The sequence below is a fragment of the Oncorhynchus mykiss genome, chromosome 6 (assembly GCF_057628025.1).
Source record: "Oncorhynchus mykiss isolate SJ-2025 chromosome 6, ASM5762802v1, whole genome shotgun sequence".
In the NCBI taxonomy this organism is placed as follows: Eukaryota; Metazoa; Chordata; class Actinopteri; order Salmoniformes; family Salmonidae; genus Oncorhynchus; species Oncorhynchus mykiss.
In genome coordinates, this window is record NC_143027.1 from 31,748,956 (window position 1) to 31,772,450 (window position 23,495).

Sequence of the window (23,495 nt, forward strand, 5' to 3'; positions counted from 1 at the left end):
GTCTGTTTCCTGTCAATGCCCCCTTTCTCTTTTCCCTGTCTATCACTGCTGTGGCTGCTGCTTCCTTATCATATGACTGCTGAACATTTACCAGACAGACAGAGACATGACTGGGTGAGAACATCTTATCTAACATTCACTCGCTGTGTAGAAATACAAACGTTGTAAAAAACATTGAATTCTCTGTGCGTGTATGCATGCAATTTGAAATGAAAATGACAGAACAATATAGCAAAATGTTGAAATACATGTTTACATTACATGATATATATATATATATATCTCACTCAGCTCTAAGTCCAGTGTTAGAGTATTGTAGCTGAAATGAAGATAAGAAGTGTAGCCTACCATCAGAGAGAGAGAGGAGAGAGGAGAGAGAGAAGGTTCCAGACTTGTTTCTACAGCATTGGCACTGTACATCAAACTCACTATGGAGTCACAGCTAAACTGAACTCCTGTAGACTTTCTAAAATAATTCCTGTGTGAAAAAAAACTTTCCTTACATCACACTACAGTCATGTGAACACTGATTACTACAAAGGCTCACCCTAAAAACACCCTCAGCTCAGACCCCTGAGAGTCCTGCAGGCCCCATCAGCACCATGAGGAGGACCCCTGCCTCAAGGCAGCCCATCGCTGGCTACAACTACCCCATTGTCCTGCACCCTTCAGCCGTAACGCCCAAGGCAGATCACTTGATCGCCTTGTGTTCTGCTGCTCCAATACACCCTGAGTAAAGGGAAGTCAAACCAACAACAAGCCAGGAAGCACATGCAAAAAAAGTTATTCTAGTCTTACAGTAGCATCCTTAATAAAGGCAGTTTACAGTAGGCTACCCATTCCCAGCACTCTGGTAAGCTGAGTGGTGCAACCTGGACTCAGGGGTAGCATAGTACATTTAAATCCATGACACTCTAATTAGTATGATATGTTACGTTTCGTATGGTATGTATTCATTTGTGTATGTCCATCATCCATTTCGTATGATGTTACAAATTGCAATCTGTACAGTATGCACACAAAAAAAATCAAAACATGTGTTACGAATTCCAATTTGTTGTGGCTAACGTTAGCTAGGTGGCTAATGTTAGCTAGGCTAGGGGTTAGGAGTTAGGTTCAAGGGTTAAGGTTAGGGTTAGCTAACATTCTAAGTAGTTGCAAAATAGCAAGTAGTTGCTAAAGTTGTCCGTGATTAGATTTGAACATGCAACCTTTGGGTTTCTAGACATTCACGATATACACCCATCCATCAACCCCAACCAATGACCCTACTTTCATTTTTCCCTTAAGTAACCTGTCTCATGTAACCATACCAAATGTAACATATCATACTAATTTGAGTGTCCCGGATTTACATTTACTATGCTACGTATAGTCTATGAGACCAGTCTGACTGGAGAGGCAGCCAGGGTTAGGCCTGGCTCCTTACAGTCACTACAGTGAGGTGTTGAATGTAGTTTTGATCTGTCCTGTGTGTGTTTGTGTAAGAGCGAGACGGACACTCACCGGTTAGTTGTCTCCCAGCCGATTGCTCTCCCAGGACTGACAGAGCACTCTTTGTTGGTTGGTTATGTTGAGTCCTCCCTCAACTGCACTAGCAAGGGAGGCTTATATTCCAGCCTTGGGACGTCACAGCACATTTGCCTAATACAATAAGTGTCTCGTCAAGGTTTATCAATTAAGGCCAAACTCCCAGTTTCTCATTTCCATGCTGTGGTGAGATACTAAACACACTGAAAACTGTCAAATCTATAAATCCCCCATGCAGAGCCTTACTCCTCATCAACTAATTCAAGATGTGTTTATGTTGTGTTCTAGAGCACCTTTCCCCCAATTCTGGACATATTGTTCTGTTCCTTACTAGACGTCTGATATCCCCTTATCATGGTCAGGTATAGTGCATCCACAACACATCAGGTATAAGTTGGAACAAAGCATAGGCCTACACAAAAATAAACAAAAATAGCTTGTTAGCAAAGAGCAATTTCTCAAACAAGAATTTTGGTAGAACTGACTGAGTGGGGAGGGGAAAACTGAAAACCTAGCTGTTATTGGCAGAGAGGTTTTGAACTCTCTATCTTATTGGTGTATTAACTAATTTACCACCTGGTGATGTCACCAGGCAGGCCAACACTCCATCCCACCAAAACAGGCAGTCTTTTCAAACAGATCTTACGTGAGAAGGGCATTATCATAATTTCCATAGTATTATTCCAACCTCATAGTGTGGAAATATATATAAAACACAGGGAAATCTCATTTTTATCTGCACTGTGCCTTTGAAGACCCAAATTTAGAAACATCTCAGAGCGTCATCTTCACTTGTAGGGATATTCAATAGGGCACAGACAGAGTAGGCTTTGATTGTGAGGTGATTTTTCAGAGCAGAGTTGCTAGTCTCCTAGGAAACAGCATGAGAGGTCTGGTTCAGCAGATGAATCTCAACACCATGAGCTATAGAACTCCTTAACCTATACAGACTGTTAAGATGAACGTCCTCTTCCTTACCCAATTGTGTTTACATACTCCTACCATGGCCTGCCGTATATGAATACACGCCAGAAGACTGTTTTAAAGAGGGAGAGCGTGAAAGAATGTGCATGTGTGTGTTTATGTGTGTGAGAGGGTCAGAGGGTGAGTTCCTCTCCTCTGTGTGGAGTATGGCTGCAGTAAATGGCAACCCAAGGCCCCTGACTAACAAGGAGGGAGGCAAGAGAGATGAACAATAGCTGAGAAATGTCTCTGTTTTCCCCCGGTCTCCATAGTAACTTCCAAAACAGGATACTTACTCAGATAATAAAACAAAGGGGGAGGTATGGCAGCCAAGAATTCACCAGCAACATATGCTGCAGGAGCAGGGGAAGAAGGGCCAGCCGACAGCCAGCTAGCATTGAGTCTGAGGGCCAGAGCCACTGGCAACCGGTGCCTGTTTGTGTTTGAATAGTGTGATATTACACTCTAGGGAGTTTGCGTCATTGCAAAATTATGCCAACTCCTCATCAACACAATCCACCTCTCACCATTCTGAAATCTGTGAGCATAGCAGTCGGCCCAACTGCAAAGGGAGTCAAAGGGAGACTGCTAACCTGTTTGCTGACCAAGGATGACATTTGACGCTGTCTACCACCTTTAACGGCCTCCCATCAAAATCACCACAGAACATTATCATGGAGCTCAAATGAGTTACAGTTACCTCAAATCAAAATCAAATGTATTTATATAGCCCTTCGTACATCAGCTGATATCTCAAAGTGCTGTACAGAAACCCAGCCTAAAACCCCAAACAGCAAGCAATGCAGGTGTAGAAGCACGGTGGCTAGGAAAAACTCCCTAGAAAGGCCAAAACCTAGGAAGAAACCTAGAGAGGAACCAGGCTATGTGGGGTGGCCAGTCCTCTTCTGGCTGTGCCGGGTGGAGATTATAACAGAACATGGCCAAGATGTTCAAATGTTCATAAATGACCAGCATGGTCCAATAATAATAAGGCAGAACAGTTGAAACTGGAGCAGCAGCACGGCCAGGTGGACTGGGAACAGCAAGGAGTCATAATGTCAGGTAGTCCTGAGGCATGGTCCTAGGGCTCAGGTCCTCCTCGAGAGAGAAAGAAAGAGAGAAAGAGAGAATTAGAGAGAGCACACTTACATTCACACAGGACACCGAATAGGACAGGAGAAGTACTCCAGATATAACAAACTGACCCTAGCCCCCCCGACACATCAACTACTGCAGCATAAATACTGGAGGCTGAAGATCTGATCTCATTTATGTTTTAAGGGAGTGTAAAAAAAAAAAGCATAGCGCAAAATATTAAAGTCTGTTGTTTTCAGACAACTACACTGAACAAACATATGAACGCAACATGTAAAGTGTTGGTCTCATGTTTCATGAGCTGAAATAAAAGATCCCAGAAATTTTTCTGAAGCACAAAAAGCTTATTTCTCTCAAATTTTGTGCACAAATTTGTTTACATCCATGTTAGTGAACATTTCTCATTTTCCAAGATAATCCATCCACCTGTCAGGTGTGGCATATCAAGAAGCTGATTAAACAGCATGATCAGGAGGCCTCCCGGGTGGCGCAGTGGTCTAAGGCTGTGCCACCAGAGACTCTGGGTTTGAGCCCAGGCTCTGTCGGAGCCGGCCGCGACCGGGAGGTCCATGGGGTGACGCACAATTGGCCTAGTGTCGTCCGGGTTAGGGAGGGTTTGGCCGGTAGGGATATCCTTGTCTCATCGCACACTAGTGATTCCTGTGGGGGGCCGGGCGCAGTGCACGCTGACCAGGTCGCTAGGTGTACGGTGTTTCCTCCGACACATTGGTGCGGCTGGCTTCTGGGTTGGATGCGTACTGTGTTAAGAAGTAGTGCGGCTTGGTTGGGTTGTGTTTCGGAGGATGCATGACTCTTGACCTTCGTCTCTCCCGAGCCAGTACAGGAGTTGTAGTGATGAGACAAGACAGTAACTACTAACAATTGGATTCCACAAAATTGGGGAGAAAAAGGGGGTAAAAAAACCCAGCATGATCATCACACAGGTGTATTTTGAGCTGGAGACAGTAAAAGGCCACTAATAATGAGCAGTTTTGTCACACAACATAACGCCACAGATGTCTCATGCTTTGAGGGAGTGTGAAAATGGCATGCTGACTGCAGGAATGCCCACCAGAGCTTTGCCAGAGAATAAAAAATGCATTTCTCTAGCATAAGCCACCTCCAACCTTATTTTAGAGAATTTGGCAGTGCGTCCATCTGGCTTCACAATCGCAGAACACGTGCAACCAAGCCAGCCCAGGACCTCCACATCCGGCTTCTTCTCCTGCGAGATCATCTGAGACCAGCCACCAGGACAGTTGATGAAAATGTGGAGTATTTCTGTCTGTAATAAAAGCCTTTTTGTGGGGAAAAACGAATTCTGATTGGCTGGGCCTGGCTCCCTAGTGGGTGGGCCTATGCCATCCCATGCCCACCCGACTGCGCCTTAGCTCAGTCATGTGAAATCCATAGATTAGGGCCGGATTAATTCATGTCAATTGATTGATTTCATAATATGAGCTGTTGCATTTCACATTTATATTTTTGTTCAGTATATATAGAACCTAAAAAGCTTTGATACTTGTTAAGCTCACACTGTTATGGCATTTTTTGTCCTACTGACAGCCTCAGGAGAAGCATGTTGTGTTAAAGGCTTTCACATACAGTGGGGCAAAAAAGTATTTAGTCAGCCACAAATTGTGCAAGTTCTCCAACTTAAAAAGGTGAGAGAGGCCTGTAATTTTCATCATAGGTACACTTCAACTATGGCAGACAAAATGAGGGGGAAAAAAATCACATTGTAGGATTTTTAATGAATTTATTTGCAAATTATGGTGGAAAATAAGTATTTGGTCAATAACAAAAGTTTATCTCAATACGTTCTTATATACCCTTTGTTGGCAATGACAGAGGTCACACGTTTTCTGTAAGTCTTCACAAGGTTTTCACACACTGTTGCTGGTATTTTGGCCCATTCCTCCATGCAGATCTCCTCTAGAGCAGTGATGTTGTGGGGCTGTTGCTGGGCAACACAGACTTTCAACTCCCTCCAAAGATTTTCTATGGGGTTGAGATCTGGAGACTGGCTAGGCCACTCCAGGACCTTGAATTGCTTCTTACGAAGCCACTCCTTCGTTGCCCGGGCGGTGTGTTTGGGATCATTGTCATGCTGAAAGACCCAGCCACGTTTCATCTTCAATGCCCTTGCTAATGGAAGGAGGTTTTCACTCAAAATCTCATGATATATGGCCCCATTCATTCTTTCCTTTACACGGATCAGTTGTCCTGGTCCCTTTGCAGAAGAACAGCCCCAAAGCATGTTTCGACCCCCATGCTTCACAGTAGGTATGGTGTTGTTTGGATGCAACTCAGCATTCTTTGTCCTCCAAACATTGACGAGGTGAGTTTTTACCAAAAAGTTATATTTTGGTTTCATCTGACCATATGACATTCTCCCAATCTTCTTCTGGATCATCCAGATGCTCTCTAGCAAACTTCAGACGGGCCTGGACATGTACTGGCTTAAACAGGGGCACTGCAGGATTTGAGTCACTGGCGGCATAGTGTGTTACTGATGGTAGGCTTTGTTACTTTGGTCCCAGCTCTCTGCAGGTCATTCACTAGGTCCCCCAGTGTGGTTCTGGGATTTTTGCTCACCGTTCTTGTGATCATTTTGACCCCACGGGGTGAGATCTTGCGTGGAGCCCCAGATCGAGGGAGATTATCAGTGGTCTTGTATGTCTTCCATTTCCTAATAATTGCTCCCACAGTTGATTTCTTCAAACCAAGCTGCTTACCTATTGCAGATTCAATCTTCCCAGCCTGGTGCAGGTCTACAATTTTGTTTCTGGTGTCCTTTGACAGCTCTTTGGTCTTGGCCATAATGGAGTTTGGAGTGTGACTGTTTGAGGTTGTGGACAGGTGTCTTTTATACTGATAACAAGTTCAAACAGGTGCCATTAATACAGGTAACGAGTGGAGGACAGAGGAGCCTCTTAAAGAAGAAGTTACAGGTCTGTGAGAAATCTTGCTTGTTTGTAGGTGACCAAATACTTTTTTTCCACCATAATTTGCAAATAAATTCATAAAAAATCCCACAATGTGATTTTCTGGATTTTTTCTTCTCATTTTGTCTGTCATAGTTGAAGTGTACCGATGATGAAAATTACAGGCCTCTCTCATCTTTTTAAGTGGGAGAACCTGCACAATTGGTGGCTGACTAAATACTTACCCCACTGTAACAGCGCAGCAATGCAAGAATGACTCCACTCCCCTCCTCCCCACACACATGCCATTTCATGAAGAACGGTCCATCATTAGTCACTCACACTACCATACAGGCCAGGAGCAACCAGAGCCGGCAGCAAAAGTGCTTCAAACTGGGACTGTCAAGCCAAGCGCTACATAATCTGGTTATTATAACGCCACTCTCCTGCCAAGGTATACAGATGGGGGCATTATGCAATTTCATTTCAGGATGTGGGCCACTACAGTCAATCGTGCAGTCTTGACCCAAGCACTTAGCAATATTTAGCAACGTCAACCCCTCCCCTCTATGAAATATTTCATTACTCACAGTGGGTCTGTAGCAATCAGAGGACAGGCTTTGTCACTGGGAGACAATTTATTATCACATCTCTCTTTGTGACTTCATGTTCAATGTCAGGAGAAATTAAATATATCCTAAGACAGGGATTGTGATACCACATGCCTCCTCTCCCTGCTGTTTGTCTGTGAATTAGCAAATCAAAGGCTATGTTGTGGATCTAATGTCTCAAACAGTAATAGTTTGGAGATATGACAACAACAAAAAAAATTAAGAAAAATGTAATACTGTGATAGCATGAAAAAACATTTAATTTCATAAACAGATACAGTACATTATCTTAACAAATGTTTAAAAAAAAGTGCAATATGCATTCAAACTACAGCAAAATTACAGTACAAAAAAATGACTGCATACTTCAATATAAAAAAAGATAAACTTTAACAAAAATCTGTGGAGCAACCTATCACTGTGATCTTTGCCAAATTGGTTTGACTTTAAGCCTATGAGAAGCTTCATAAACCATTAGTGATAGGAACACTCATCTATCGGTATGACACAATGCGGATGATTCCACTGTATCACTTCTGTTTCTCCCAAAAGTGCAATACATAAGATGTAACAGAGATCACAGACACACATAAATAAAAGACATTCTGATTCTCATTTTGTATCTTTTAACAGCTTCAATGGTGTCTCTATTTAGTGACAACACCCATGGATAGAACTTTGATCTTCTTCCACATTTAAAGGGCACAAACAAGTTTGGAGTCAAGATCCCGTCTCGGCAACCCTGATGGACATGTGAACGTGATAAGGAAGAGAAGAGGAGATTCAGTTTTTTTCCTCTTCAAATCAAAGAATGTACCAGAAGGTTAAAAAAAAGGAACACCAGGTTTCAGATTCCTGTTTCACATCTAAGTCTATTACTAGAAATAACAACAATGAAAGAACTGAGACTAAATGCAGGGCCATTGTTCTACTAAAGCAAAAGGGAAGTCTAGCCAAGGAGTGTCCCATCATGCATCTACCCTACCCTTCCATCCAAACCCTCTGCAATACTGGCAGCTCCACACACACACACAGCTCTATACCTCTGGTCTCCCGGCTAAGGCACTTGTGTGTCCATAAATCAAACCTAAATGGATGTGGACTAATGGCTCACACACTCATATACCACTAAGGACCGCCATGTGCAGCATCAGACGCCAAACTGAACACACCCCACAACAGAGGTTGGCATACATTTTTAAAAGGGACCAGATTACCACTCACATTTTAAACAGTGTGCATATTACATTATTGCACACACATTCACACACACCATAGGACAGCCCTGCTGTCCAGAGATGTTGGCCTTGCACCTGGGAAGCAAATCCATCGTTCTGCCTTCTGAGATCTACTGTACAGCGGAGAAGGAGAAACGGCAACTAAACCCTCATCTTGTAATGAAAGCAGCAAGGGTGTAAACTGGGGAGAAACATTGCAGAGCCATCTCTACAGTACAGAGGTACTGTATATGTGCACATCAGTGTTTCTGTGTGCCACACCAAATACACACATTTACACAGTATCTTTTCCTTGATAATGCATCATAAATGTTATCATGGTAGCAGGGTTCGCCCCAGGAATTTGGGCATTTTTTAACACCTTTAACTGCCATTTACTGCAATCTAGACCCCCCAAAAATCGTATATGATAACAAATAAAGTACTATGTTTATTTTTAATTGACTTAAAAACTAAATATTACATAGTGGCACAGCTAGTCCACAAGGTGGCACAGCACCTCTATTACATTCTTTGGGGAGAACCCTGGGTAGACAGAGGCAATGTGCCAGCTAATTGGACACTTTCAATTCAAGATTTCAGCGGTAAGTGGCTGTATGGGTTGTGCCAATAGAACCATAAAAAAAAGAAACAGGCATCTCTGACACAGCATTTCAATAAAATAGCATATGTACATACATACACAAACAGTACACACAGTACAACTGATTAAAACTGGAAGGACACTGCTTGCAGTAACAGTGTGTGTGTCCGCACAGGAACTGGAGTCATTGGGAAGAACTAAGTCTGTGCTCTCCATGTTACCAGACACATACATACAGTACTATACAGCAGTATCTTCTGCAACATCATCAACTACTGTACATACATATTAACATACAGTACATACTTAATGTGCTCTCATACGTGTGGGAGAAATGCATGTGCAATATGAACCTATTCATGTGTTTTAAAGTTTATTTTCACTTCTCATAAATAGTTCACAGTAACCATGTAGCCACTCTCATGCACAAACACAAATACTGAACTTAAAAAATATTTTCAAAACAAAATATTTGACTGCAACATTTTTGTAAAAAAACATATGGCAAAGTAGCAAGATGTTGCATAAAGAACCTCTATTCTTTTCACTTATGGATGAAGACAAGCTGAGTGGAATGAATTGGGTGACATAGAATGTGAAATAGTCAGTGGGACACTTTCAGGACAGCAGTAGTGATACAGAAAGAGGGAGAGAAAGAAGAATGATGGAAGTGAAATGACACATGGCTCGTGACTTCATGCATGAGGAATGGTGTGACCCTCAGAGGAAAGATCAGAGAAAAACGTTCTCTGGAACCTGAAGAAGACTTTGTACAACTCCCAATGCAACTGCTCACAAATTCAATTATGCAGCACAACTCAGTTCTCAGATGCAATAAAGGATCATGGATCAAAAATAAGTTACGGAGGTGGGGAATCCTGTGAGTTCCCTGCTCAAATTATAAACCTGACCGAGAGCAGTTTAACATATAGCTGCAAGCAGCCATGCCGGGGTTCAAGCTATGGCCCCCGAGCAAATTAAACAAGTCACCCTAGGGCGAGCCACTTCTGTACTCCTTCCCACGCTTTCCAAATATCAGAACTCAAAATCCAACAGATCATGCAACATGCTTTTGATGTATTTTGGACCTTTTCAAATGTTGACTACTTTAAACATCTTCTCCAGAACCGCTGGACCGATCAGCACCAAATTTGGTATTTAGCATCTATAGACACGTCTTCAAATAAGAATATCTAGCTCAAACAATATGGCCGCTAAGCCAATGAGCTCGCATGTATTATTTCTCATGTCCAACAGCGCACCCCATGCGGCCAAATAGAACCATACTCTACAGGTTAGCTAGACTCACCTCCCTGAGCATGTGTGCCAAATTTCACGACTAAGTCAAACAGATCAAGAGATATAAATATTTGCCCATTATAGCCACTGTGTGGTCGATCTGCTTGCATACGTTAAGTCCAGACAGGGTTTTGAACATGTATAGCAAGTTGTTACAATACGAATAACCGTGTCAGATTTTTATGCATTTATGTGCCAGGTCACGCCCACTTGAATGTTTATTGGTCCGTGTTCTTTCAGATGCTAGCCAGGAAAATATTGCGTTGAGAGACCTTGGTCCATAGATGCTCTAAATCAAGTTTCAACCTGATCGGACCAGTGGTTCCGGAGGAGATTTAATTTAAGTATTTTTCAAAAAATTCAAAATGGCAGAAAATCCATCATAGCGGACCTTATGGGATCTTGAGGAAAATGTGTTCCATGTGAGGAGAGAAACCTGTGTACTGAATTTCAGGACTCTTGGTCACATGGGATAAGGGGCATGACCTTTCAAAATGTGAAATTTTAAGCGCCTGATATAGCTCCACCATGAGGACCTGGCGTGGCATTGCATGAGACGGTGTGGACTATGGGCCTTTCCCATCATGCCAAGTTGTACCCTCCTCAGCCTTACCATCACACAGGAATTTGCATGTTCATTTTCCTTGCAGAAAGAACCGGTATAACAATGAACGCCAACAAATACAACAGGGTTTCTCTCAGCTTCGATACTTGAACCCCTAATAAGATTAGCGTTCAGTGTAGCGAGTCTCAGAAAGGACCTGTACAACTACACGGGTAAATCCAGGCCTAGACATAGGCTAATCCATGTTGGGAAGAGAGAGTAGAAAGGAGCTGCAAGATGTTGTAAAGGGAATGGCTTTTCTCCAGCCCCTTCGGCTGTGTCATCATATCATTCTCAATGTACTCTACTGTTGTTGAATCTCGGGTGAGAGTCCAGGTACAGTATGGGGGGCTCAGGAGACAACCCTATTAAGACTATAAACCAGACAACTACGGACTACCCTGCATACAACATACAGCGCATAGAGATCCTATATAGATACAACATACAGCCCATAGAGATCCTACATAGATACAACATACAGCCTGTAGAGATCCTATATAGATACAACATACTGCCCATAGAGAACCTATATAGATACAACATACAGCCCGTAGAGATGTAGGATCTCTATGACAAAGCATGTGAACTTCTCACCTGACAAGAGCGGGATCTGTAGAACTACTTGAACAAAATGAAAAGCACCACATCACCGTGGTGTCACAGAGGTTGAATGGTCCCATAAGATTCTTGGAATGATATCTGGATGTTTTGACACAGGGACATGTTGGAAGCTTGGAGGACATTATACCATGAAAGCGTCAGAAATGGAGGGGACTATGATGAAGGAATTACTTTTCTTACAGAAGTGGAATCACACTGCAGTACTTGCAGGAGGGGGCTATGGTCTTTTTGTTTTTGTATTCTATGTTTTGGGATCTGAATTGTTTGAAAATGATTTCTGATATATATTTGGCTCATCCAAAACGAATCAACGTTTTTATGCAAATACCAAAATACAGTGCAGGCTCAGAAGCAGAGGAGCTAGACTCTATGCTTGTATGATTTTTTAAATACATTTCTAATGTCACATCGTTGGTAACAGCCTCCAACCTGTAAAGGATTGTCATTAACACTGAGGTGACAAGAGGAAGAAAATGTTTTAGCATACCCGATATGATGATGTCACATACATTTGACCTATCACGACATCTCTCCAAAATACATGATGCACATGGTGCTGTTTGTGTTATGACAAGTTTACAGTCTATGTGCGTCTCATACTGCTTACTGAACCCAAGACAGCAGTGACAAATACAACACAGACAACTACACCCACTTCTCCCCTTTGTTTTCAGCACATGGTGAAACTTCGGGAGCACTATGCCCAATGATAGAGCAAAATGAATATCATCTGATGATCAACTCTGGCTAAGGCAGCACTTCATCAAAATACACCACAATTAACATTAACCAATGGCAAAGTAAACAACAAATTGTGATGATAAAGTCTGTGATAAAAACAAAATGTATCTGCTTGTGAAAGGCAGGGTATATGATGGTGATGATAATGATTATGATGATGATAATATGATAATGATTATGATGATGATAAAGCTGTAACTCTGATCTCTGGACAGCTAGAAAGGCAGAGGACCAGACATGAAAACCACTTTAAGTCCTGATGGAGACCAGGTCTTCTGTATGAGGTTCATCTTTGCACACACATTCATTGCGCTCCATGCAAGAACAGCCTTTAACCAAGATACCGAGCAGCCTTTAACCAAGATACCGAGCAGGCTTTAACCATAATACCATCTGGATTATGGTATAATATTTGGATTCTGTTAATTTTTCCTTAAATATGATGTGGATTTATATTAATATATATTTATATTATTCAAATGTTTATTTATACATGTATAATTCTATATACACATTTGTTTTTTTAAGACTGTCCCTCTCCCCTCTCCAAAATCTGTGTGACCCTCCCCAGCTCAGAGTGGGGGATGGAGGGATGGGTGGAGGAGTGTCCCTCCATCCTTCCTGTCAGCTCCTGGGACCCCCGGACAGTGCTCTCTCTGGGGTGGTCTGGTCCCTGTGTGCTCTGGGCTGGGCGGAGGAAGAGGTGGAGGGGCACTCCCATTCTAGGCCTGGCTCTGGGGAAAGAGAGAGGAGCAGGAGGGTGCCTGCATCCGAGGAGCAGACGGAGCACAGGTCTTCAGCCGAGAAGTTGAGACTGCCCAGTTTGGCCAGTGAGTTGGAGCGTTTGAGGCTTGAGGGCACGGTGAGGCCGGCCAGCCTCATGCGGGTCTCGATCTCCTGAGCCCTCTGGCGCACCAGGCCAGGTTTGCCCCTGACGCTGCGGATGCTGTCACTGCTGGAGCTACGTGTCAGTGTGGAGCCATGGGGGGAAGAGTTGGGCGTCAGCCCCCCAGACCCCACTGCACCCAGCAGGGCCTCGTTAGTCAGAGGAACCTCCAGCAGCTCTAGGGGCACTGGGCATGGTGTGGAGGACTTGGGGAAGTCTTCTGGGAAGGCTGAGAACTCTACCTCCACAGGACTAGGACCCTCTCTGGCTCCTGAGTGGGGGCTGTCTAGAGGCTCTAAGGGATGAAGCCCCTCCTGGGACAGACCTGACAGCCTCTCCAGCCTTTCTGCCCTTCGGCGGACCAGCCCTGACCTCTGTAGCTGCACAAGAGTCTCCTGCTGCTGGGCCACGTAGCAGGCCACCGCCGGCCTCTTCTCCTCCAGGCTCAGTCCCAGCAGCTCTGGGACTGGGAGAGGTTCAGAGACCCCTAAAAGCTTCCCTTCCTCACCCTTGGCCTCACCAGCCATGTCCTCAGATGTCAGAGAGCAGGGGGAGTCCTGGGCATCAGGCAGAGGTGTAGAGGGCAGAGCAGCACAGTTGGCACAGTCACACAGAGGGCCACAGGGGTGCAGCAGGCTGGGGGAACAGGGTGTGTCGGGGGAGGTAAATGGGAGAGGGAGAGTGGCACTTGGGACCTCCACAGAGACACTGGGGAGGTGTGTTGGGTTAAGGCAGAGATCAGCATCCTGGGTCAGTGAATCCATGTTATGGCTGGGCTTGTTGTCTGATCGCGAGAGGGCTGAAGGCTTGACTGGGTGAGCGGTTTTGGAAGGAGCAGTGTCCTAAACAGAGGGGAAACAAGAAGTCAGAAACAAAGAATAATCATTACTCTTTACTAATGTAGTTATCTATTTATTATGAGCTATTATATATACATATGAATTGGTTGTATATTACAGAGACAGAAGACACCATAATGAAAACCGCTCCCACTTACATTGAGGCTGGACAGGGTATTAAAGTGGTTGTTATTGTTGGAGTTCTGGTTCAGGGTTACGAGGTCCAGCCCATTGCCCTCCTTCTCTCCCTCCTCTTCCTGAACCATCTCCACCTCTCCATCACCATCACCTCCTCCTGCACTCCCCACTCTTCCTCCTGGCTGTGCTAACGCCTCCATCTCTGCTTCATCTTTCTGAACCTCCTCCTCATCCTCCTCCTCTACGGTGCTGAACTCCAGACGCAGGCGCAGCTCTTCCAGGGGCTCTGGTCCTCGGCAAGAGGTCTGGGCCGCCGTCCCCACCCCAGCCAGCCCAAAGTGTGGCAGCGGCAGGCCCTCCCGCCCCTCAAAGGCCTCGTCATCCAGCAGGGCGTCGCGCTCCACGTCCTCAATCTCTATGAAGACCCGCTCCATGTCCAGGAGGGGCGGAGCGCGCACCGGCGTGGAGGGGTCACTGTCCAGGGCCGAGTCAGACAGCCTGCGGAAGTAGTAGTTGTTGTAGGCGGGGTCCACCTCCAGACTGATCATCCTGCAGGGGGAAAGGGGACATGCCGCCCCCTTCTCCGCAAGAGCCTCCTCATAGCAGGGGGACATCCCCGGCTCAGGGGTCCGGTTCGCTGGGTACTCCCCCCCACAGCACTGGGCCTGCAGTCCCTCATGGAGGTCACAGTCTGGGTCGGGGCGGTCAGGACGCCACAGCTTGTTGTGACGCTGCTTACTGGAAGTGGACAAAAGAGGTGGGGTGGGGGGGGTGGGCAAGGAGGAGCATGGGAGATATGCTCAAATAATACACATAGAACATACAGAAAAATCTATAACCTAGGGCACTATTTCAGTGCTTTGATCCCTTGTTGGGCTACCCTAGTTGATCTGGGCTATGGTAATTACAGGGGGTGTAGTCGAGTGTGACTGTACCTGGCATCCAGGATGCCCTCGTACTCAGCCAGCTGTCTCATGAAGCCTGTGTTGGGCCGTGTGATGCTTCTCTTCTGCTTGACAAAGTTCAAGGCCTTCTCCAGTGACCATCCATACTCCTTCATGGCGTAAGCAATAACGGTGGAGGCCGAGCGGCTGACACCCATCTTACAGTGGACCAGACACTTGGAGTGGTTCTTCCTGGTAGGGTTAACACACCGTGAATGTATAGTTAGGAGAATCAGACTAGAATCCTAAGCCAGTTCAGTCACTCAGATGACTGTTCTCTGTCTGTGGCAAAGATAATGACAGTCTTTGTGTTGCTAGTGGTAACCATCTTCAGCTTCCTTCTCTAGGACAACTTTGGTCACAGACTTGGTCCTACACTGCCTCGAATTACCCTAATTACACCCCAGTCAAGTCACTCACAGTTCTCTGTGAGCTACTATTACTGTACCTCAAATGAAACAGCAGGAAGATACATGAACCAACGTGGTTCTGACCAAGAGAGAATAAATGAATGTATGAATAAAAAAAGGATTATGTGTGTTATGGTAAAGAATAGCTTGCTTTATCAGCTCTATCCCTCGCAATATCTCTGTCCTTTCCATCCCTCTTACCTGTTGAGGCAAACATGACTTACTTTGCTTTAACTATGAAGTTGTATGTCTCGTTCCAGTGAGCAAGCAGGTCTGTCGTCTCCTCATCATAGACCCGTATGTTGTGGTAGGAGAATGTTCCTGGGAAGAAGTTATCTATCTCCCTGGTGACGTTGAGGATATAGCCCACCCTGGTGAAGAGACAGACACAACCCCATAATACTCCCACAATATTCTGACTCACACCAATGACTAATCTATGTTCTAATCGATGAGGCAACCTTCGTGACAACTAATCGTGTTCATGACAACTTTAATGCCTCTGAAAAAGTCCATTGACAGTGTTGGAGACATGACAGCCAATAATGGATTCACTCTATGGAATAGAAATGTTTGGAAGCGAGGAAAAGGCTGTACTTACCCAGTGTCCTGAAGCTCTTCCAGATTGGAGGCATTCCATTCAGATCCCTGCAAACAAACGTGGAAAAATGTCAGACTTAACTGCACATAAATACACAGTCAATTCCTCCACATGCTGAACAGTTATGGCTGTCCAAGTGTGGCTCTTCCAGAGTACTACTTTTTCTAGCAGTATCAGCCAAATATCATGGCTTCAGCAGGCCAGATCTCATTGAGACAATAGATAATCTGACCTCAAACAATGAGAAAGCTCTAAAATGCACTTTATTCATCAGATTAAGCAGAGTTTGAGTAGCCTGAGTGCCAGTCTGTTTGTGCTAGCATGCCAAATTCTTCTCACAATGACAGCAATGGAGTGCGGAAGAGCAGAGACAGATCTGGGACCAAGCTAGAGATTGAGCGGTACCAAGCAGTTCTGGATAAGGAGTTGTTGCCAGGTGACTAACCAGATAGAGGTGGTCAAATATGAGTGTTGCCTTGTCCATCTGGCCCAGGATCAGCAGCATCTCGTTGTCGATGAACTCCTTGTACTGCATCAGGTTACAGCTCATATGCTGCTCCAGCTCCGTCCGGATCTGAGGGGACAGCAAACTCATCAACTCCCAACCATTTGATATTCTACCATTTGTACTTGTAATATTCCTGACGACAGTTTCAAATACATCAAATAATGTCTGGTCGAAATTGACTGAAGACTACACTTCAAGTCAGTAAGGCTGTAATGCAAAGATGCTTGTTTTCAATACTGTGTCCCAAATGGCACCCTATTCCATATTTTGTTCACTTCTTTTGACCAGAGCCCTATTGGCCTGGTCAAAAGCAGTGCACTATAAAGGGAGGGCACGCAGCTAATGTGTGCATTTAGTTCATCCCTCCCCACTGCTTACCTGTTTAGAGGTGACGTTCTCCAGGTCCTGGAACATCATGATGCTACGGAGTTTGGCTTTGATAAGGCACTCTGTCCGCTCCCTTTCTGTGGGCCTGCATCAGCAAAGACAGACACACAGGCTTCATCAGCACACTACTCTACTCTCAGTCAATGGGTCAGTCAGGACCAGCAGACCATCACACGTTTCCTCTACTGTCCATCTCGTTCTACATGTTTGACTTTGTGTGAAACTATTCACGTTATTTCATATCCATTTGCAATTTCTGTAGACTCACTTGTCGACAAACATGGTGGGAGAGTCAGGCCGCAAGGTCTCCAGGTCTCTCATGGCGTTCCACTCGTTGATGCAGCTCTGCTCTGAGGCGATGCAGCTCTCATAGTAACCCATCCAGGTGAGGGCCATGCCCCCGGGGAAGTAGTTGTACCTGCGGGACACCTCACACACCTTGTGAAGGATCTGCAGAGCCGACCTGGGACAGGGGTTAGAAAGAGACTCTGGTCAAAGTAGGTCAATTTATCTTCAATCAACCATCTTTGTTAATCTGGGAGAAATTTGGTGCAGTATATTCATTTTCTACCAATAGGCTTTTAATGGGTAATGAGCTGATTCACATGAACAAATGGCATTCATTTTAGGCTGGGTATCTGTAAAGCACTGTGTGACAATTGCTGATGTAAAAAGGGAAATCTAAAATACATTTGATTGATTGATTGATTGATGCATGCACCTGCATCTCTACACCAGTATTTGGCAGAGTATTTTTGAAATGCCTCAACTGTGTGGTCTGATATGAATTCAGCAGCCAATGTATTGATGTGGGATTGCTTCATTAACAACAACGTATTAAGCAGTCATTCCTACAGCTGTGTCTACTCACCACATGGCCTGTACAGACACAGGTTTGAAGACATGATTCCGGCTCACTGTGTTCACACTGAAACCCCTGAGGGAGACACAAGACAGGCAATGACTCTCCCTGATCACACACTGATTCATACCTAGTAACCACTAAAACATAACTCTCTATCAAAACACATGTGGAGGTCAAAGTCATTTTAGCACATTAGTCTGTGGTGAGCTCAGTGTCTTTTTCTGTACCGGTATTCCAGTTATAGGTATTCCAGTTATTCCAGTTACTGGTATTCCAGTTACAGGTATTCCAGTTATTACAGAGTTACGCAAACAGAGCTGTTTCTCTCCAGAGTGTACAGCAGGGGGCTGTAGTCTGACAGTGGGGTCACAGATACAGAACAATTGTATGTCTATGGGGGACTCGCTCACCCGTCTCCATCCAGATGGATCTTGGTGTCACTCCACAGAGGCAGCACCATGCCAACGGAGCAGCTTTTACTGGGAACAACACAAAAAGACACGTTCCCAGCAGATCAACACACCTGGTTTGACTTCAAATGGAGATGCTGCTACAACAACAACAAGGGTCTAACAGCTGGCATCAAGGACGACCATAGCAAGTGAGGAAAGAGACACACACACACACGTACACACACACACGTACACACACACACACACGTACACACACACACACACGCTGGCCCAGGCCCAGACCCATACACACCAGTCCTTGTCGCTGAAGTCTATGCCCAGCAGGATGTTCTCCTCCGTGTCCTGTCGTCCGCTGGTGTACACCACCACCATGTAACGCACTCTGTCTGACCAGGCACTCTCCAACCGCACCGCCTGTAGCAGGGGACGTGACAGTTTCATCAACTCTTTCACAAACAACGAGGCTACATTGCCTACCTGTCCACGCACCTCTCCCAACATGTGAATCTGATATAAAGGTCATACAAACTGACTGAACATAGAGGGTACACACGGGCTGCTGCATCATGTAATTCCACACGCACAAGACATGGGCATAACACCCACACAGTCCAACCGTAACACCCACACAGTCCAACCGTAACACACACACACACACACACACACACACACACACACACACACACACACACACACACACACACACACACACACACACACACACACACACACACACACACACACCAATCCTATAAAGCAATCTCTTATCTCTTACATTCAAATCAGTTTGTTAATACATGGGAGGCATCATTCCAATGGAGTGTGAGAACATAGTGGTAGATAAACTAATAAACTCTCCATTTCACAGACACCATGGAAACACTTGGTAATGCTCTTCTGTGTGAGTTCAAACATGTTCTCATTATCTAATAATTACAGTGAGCAAACAAGTCTTTAGTACACAGAGGTGAAATAAAAAAAATGAAAGTATTTAGTACACAATAAAAAGCATTCAGGCAGGTTGACTATGTCATGATGCCAGGTGGTTAGTCACTGGCCAGGGTTGTGGGGAAGTGTGTGTGTTGTCTCTTACCAGTTTGATTCGGTCCTCCGAGCGAAGAATGTTGATCATCACCTGCAGGTGCTGAGGTAAGTCTCCTGTTGAAAGAGAAGAACAGGAAAAAAAGTTAAAAATAATAAATAAAGACCTGGTTGGTTAGTGTCATCAGATAACATGGTTTATTGTGATTATAAATACATCTTAGTCATATAAAATAAATCTTTGACATTAGGAAACTGAACATCACTCATCATGGCATGGGCAATGGATGTTGAGTGAGAACATAAATGACAACTTAATGCACTCTATCGTTGAGTGAGTGAGCAACTGCAGGCACAATTTGCTAGTGCCATGAAAGGTTACATAGCAGAGAACAATGCCCTCCAGAACTGGGTACTGGGCATTTCCATGTAAAAGGATCCATGAACATCAACATGTGAAGTTCATAGGAGCATATCAAATTGGGTATTAAATTAAAGTTAAGAGCGTATATTTTGGGGAAATGAAGGGATATCCACATTTTTTTTTAATTGTCCATCTTAACAATTAGGCATAAGTAAAGGCTCTGATTTCTGGATTCAGAAAGAAAAGGACTCTTAGGAAAAATCTTAAAAGGTATCAGAAATACATAAAAACACAATAATGTTGACGTAAAGACCCCTGCCAACTAATATCAACATATATTTTGTTTTGGAGAAATTGTTCACACCCCTTGACATTTTACATTTTATTGTGTTACAGCCTGAATTTAAAATGTATTAAATTAAGATTTTTTTGGTCACTGGCCTACAAACAATACCCCATAATGTCAAAGGTGGATTATGTTTTTAGAAATGTTTACTAATTAATAAAAATGAAAAAAGTAAATAAGTATTCAACCCCTTTGAGTAAACATTTTCTTAACAAGTCACAAAAGTTGCATGGACTCACTCTGTGTTTAATACTAGTGTTTAACATGATTTTTGAATGACAACCTCATTTCTGTACCCCACACATACAATTATTTTTAAGGTCCATCAGCCGACAGTGAAATTCAAACACAGATTCAACCACAAAGACCTGGGAGGTTTTCTAATGCCACACAAAGAAGGGTACCTATTGGTAGATGGGTAAATATTAAAAGAAAGCAGACATTGCACATGCCTTTGAACATTTCTGTAAAAAAAAAATTTTTTTCAAAGTAATCTTGAAGTAATCTTGACTCAGAAAAGGTTGGTGACGACTGTTCCAGTGTTTTCCCTGTTAACATTATCTACGTTTCCCTTTACTGTGATCATTGATATCGAATCCACACAATATTAGCCACTCTCAATGCAGCATACCGAAACAAATCTAACTATGCAAGAGATTTTGTTGTAGGCAGAACGCATCGGAGTATGATTCTATTGCATTGACAAGCACTACTTAGCCCCTACTGTACACAGACCGGTGTGGAATAAACAATCAGAGCTGTAGTAGATCTATAAGCAAATAGACCATTGATCTGTGCGATTTACTTTGAACTGGACTGTGTTAACAGCATGAGCAGTCGTGAGTAGATGAACTTGTTTTGAGATCAACGCGAGAGCTGCATGTAGCCATGTGTGCACATTTTGTCCGTTGCTAGTTTGTGAGTCATTAGCTCAGTTATAGATCATTTGTAGTCAGCCATAGGTGAGAGAGCACAAAACGTATTGACATCTTTGAAGAGAGTCAGGTAAAGAGCATTTTTTTGTCTTAAATGGGCAGTTTTGTATTTTGAGTAGGCAATAGGCAGAGGGTAGTAACATTTTTCTGATTCTCTGTAATAATGGTATGGTAATAATAACATTTTATTTTGTAAAGTGTTTTCTTGCATCAAACAACACAACAACAGTTTCAGTCAATTCCTTGTCTGAAGGACAAGTGGATACACAGGTCAATGTCAAGCCCCTGCATGCTTTTTTTTTCTTTCTTCCAAAAGTCTCATGGAATGTAGGCCGACATTGAACACCAAACATTGGCTGCTACTGTAGGCTGAACGATAGAACAGCTATTTCCATGTTAAAATGTTATGGGATGCATTTTCTCCATTGTTTTTTATTGTAAGCCACCCTGGTAGGCCTACATTATGATCAAATAGCCACAGTTGCCGACATGGCCACTGTTAAAACTGTAACTTAAAGCGAGTACAGCCTCCTCAGTGTTCACCGAATTTTCACAAATCTCAAGTTTGTGTTGAGCAGACCTAAAATTTGCTCAGTGCCTAAAATGTTTTGGGAAAATTAATCCCCACCACGTCTTTGAAACAGTTTTAAATTGCATATCTGAATAAGTGCAAGCTAATGTTAATCACTCCCTGTTCATGCACTTTCCCCAATGCATTAAAACTGCTATGGTGAAACCTCTTCTGAAGAAAAGTCATCTAGATTCTTCAGCTCTTAGCAATTTCATCTTTTTCATCTCCAACCTTCCATTCTTAAGCAAAATTCTGGAGAAATTGGTTTTGAAACAGCTAAATTATTTTTTAAGTACCAATTATTTTAAAAATCCAATCTGGTTTCCGTGCCCACCACAGCACAGAGACAGCCTTAGTTAAAGTTTTAAATGATCTTAGAGCCAACTATGGCTGTCACGACTTCCGCCGAAGTTGGTCCCTCTCCTTGTTCGGGCGGCGTTCGGCGGACGACGTCACCGGCTTTCTAGTCACCACTGATCCATGTTTCATTTTCGTTTTGTTTTGTCTTCATTATACTCACCTGGTTTCCATTCCATTATCAGTGTTCCTTATTTAACCCTCTGGCTTCCCCTGTTGTTTTGTGCGTGATTGTTTTTGTCAAGTGGTTCCGTGTACGTGATCTGGATTGTTTATGTTTACCCTTGTTGGATTATTGTTGAATTTGAGTAAATATCGTGGCTTTACTCATACCCGTGTCCTGCGTCTGACTCCGCCTTATTCCATTCACCTAGAACATTGACAATGGCTGATCCCATTTAGTCGACAGGTCGATTGCTTGGTCAATAGGCTGTTGGTCGACCAAGATGTTTTTGGTCGAGCAGTCGCAAATATTTGTATTTTTGTCAAGGTGCACAAGACACCTGATTCGCGCCTATCTCAGTGGACTAATCCATTGCGGAGACCACAGGGACGGCACAGTCCATCACTCTAAGACATGTGATACTGAAATTGTATAGGGTTATATTATGCAAAAAATAATGGTGCAACACTAATAAATCAAATATCATTTTATAACAAATGTGCTTTCTCCCGGGTTGGATACGGTCGCTGTCCGCGGTTCTGAACCATAATCTTCCTTGAATTGGTGCCTTTCCCTATGTTGTTTTGTGCATAATAGCAAAGTTAACCGGCAAATTGGGATTGAGAACAAAGCGGCGGAGGCAGCAGAGATGAGGAAACAGCCCTTGCCTTAGCCTAATTGTCTTAGAAAATTAAGGAGAAAATAAGGTCTATAATAAAAAGCCTAACTGTTAAATGTGCCTGGCTTTAGAAATCATCCACATATATCTACATAAATAAGACTGATCTTGCTTCTGTTGCCTACTGTTTCCATGAGCACCAAGCCTCATGCAACAGCAAAATGTTGGATAAAGCAATTTCACAGATTCGGCTGTTTTTAAATCTTTGCTATGCTGTAATAAAGGCTTTAAAAAATATATTAGAACAGATTGGTATTACTTATAATTTATTTGGTGTTGTTTACACTGTTCCAAACAGGCAGAAAAATAATATTGTAATCTAACAGCACCTGTTTGTCACACATAATATGCAAGTAGCTCTCACTCCTATTCCCTCCCTTTTCTTGATCTCCTTCTTATTGTTATAATTACAATTATTATTATGATCATCTTTATAATTATAAGTAACGTAGTTATCATTAGGCCTATAATTCAATATAAATTCTACCTTATCAATCATTCATTCATTCATGTCATCACACGAGACATTCATGCTGTGAAATGCAGTCAAGCATTTTAGTTTTAAAATTAAATGAAGGGAGCTTTGAATAATTAGTCTAAACAATAAATAAACCGCAATTCACGAATGCAACTGTTTTCAGTCTGCTGTAATAAAGGCTTTAGTTATATATTATTATATATATATATTTTCCCCGTTAGACATTTTCTCTGGTACACTTATTTAGTGTTGTTTACACTGTTCTAAATGGTCATTTTTTTCAATAATATTGTAATCTAACAGCAATTGTTTGGCACATAATACTCAGAAAACACTTGCTCATATGCCCTCCTTT

General features: G+C 43.4%; 2 protein-coding genes across 17 annotated transcripts in view; both read right to left on the bottom strand.

Annotated features, from left to right (window-relative positions):
• LOC110525740 (coronin-1C-A) overlaps positions 1-1,630 on the bottom strand; it is a 75,701-nt gene extending 74,071 nt beyond the window's left edge. The window contains exon 1 of the mRNA XM_021606140.3: positions 1,507-1,630. The gene's annotated coding sequence lies outside the window, so the exon portion shown is untranslated. The remainder of the gene's footprint in view (positions 1-1,506) is intronic.
• Positions 1,631-7,368: 5,738 nt separating this feature from the next.
• The window catches only part of LOC110525742 (protein phosphatase Slingshot homolog 1), a 61,850-nt gene continuing 45,723 nt past the window's right edge, over positions 7,369-23,495 (bottom strand). For 8 of the 16 annotated variants that reach the window (XM_036979881.2, XM_090237667.1, XM_090237665.1 and 5 more), the window contains 12 exons: positions 19,300-19,364; positions 18,499-18,620; positions 18,204-18,272; positions 17,800-17,865; positions 17,197-17,391; positions 16,920-17,013; positions 16,479-16,607; positions 16,034-16,080; positions 15,657-15,803; positions 15,014-15,214; positions 14,099-14,816; positions 7,369-13,943 (listed from right to left, as the gene is read on the bottom strand). In XM_036979881.2, coding sequence (XP_036835776.2) covers positions 12,840-13,943; positions 14,099-14,816; positions 15,014-15,214; positions 15,657-15,803; positions 16,034-16,080; positions 16,479-16,607; positions 16,920-17,013; positions 17,197-17,391; positions 17,800-17,865; positions 18,204-18,272; positions 18,499-18,620; positions 19,300-19,364 — 2,957 coding nt within the window. In that variant the 3' untranslated portion in view covers positions 7,369-12,839. The remainder of the gene's footprint in view (positions 13,944-14,098; positions 14,817-15,013; positions 15,215-15,656; positions 15,804-16,033; positions 16,081-16,478; positions 16,608-16,919; positions 17,014-17,196; positions 17,392-17,799; positions 17,866-18,203; positions 18,273-18,498; positions 18,621-19,299; positions 19,365-23,495) is intronic. The other 8 variants (XM_036979882.2, XM_090237671.1, XM_090237666.1 and 5 more) reach the window with 1 other exon arrangement.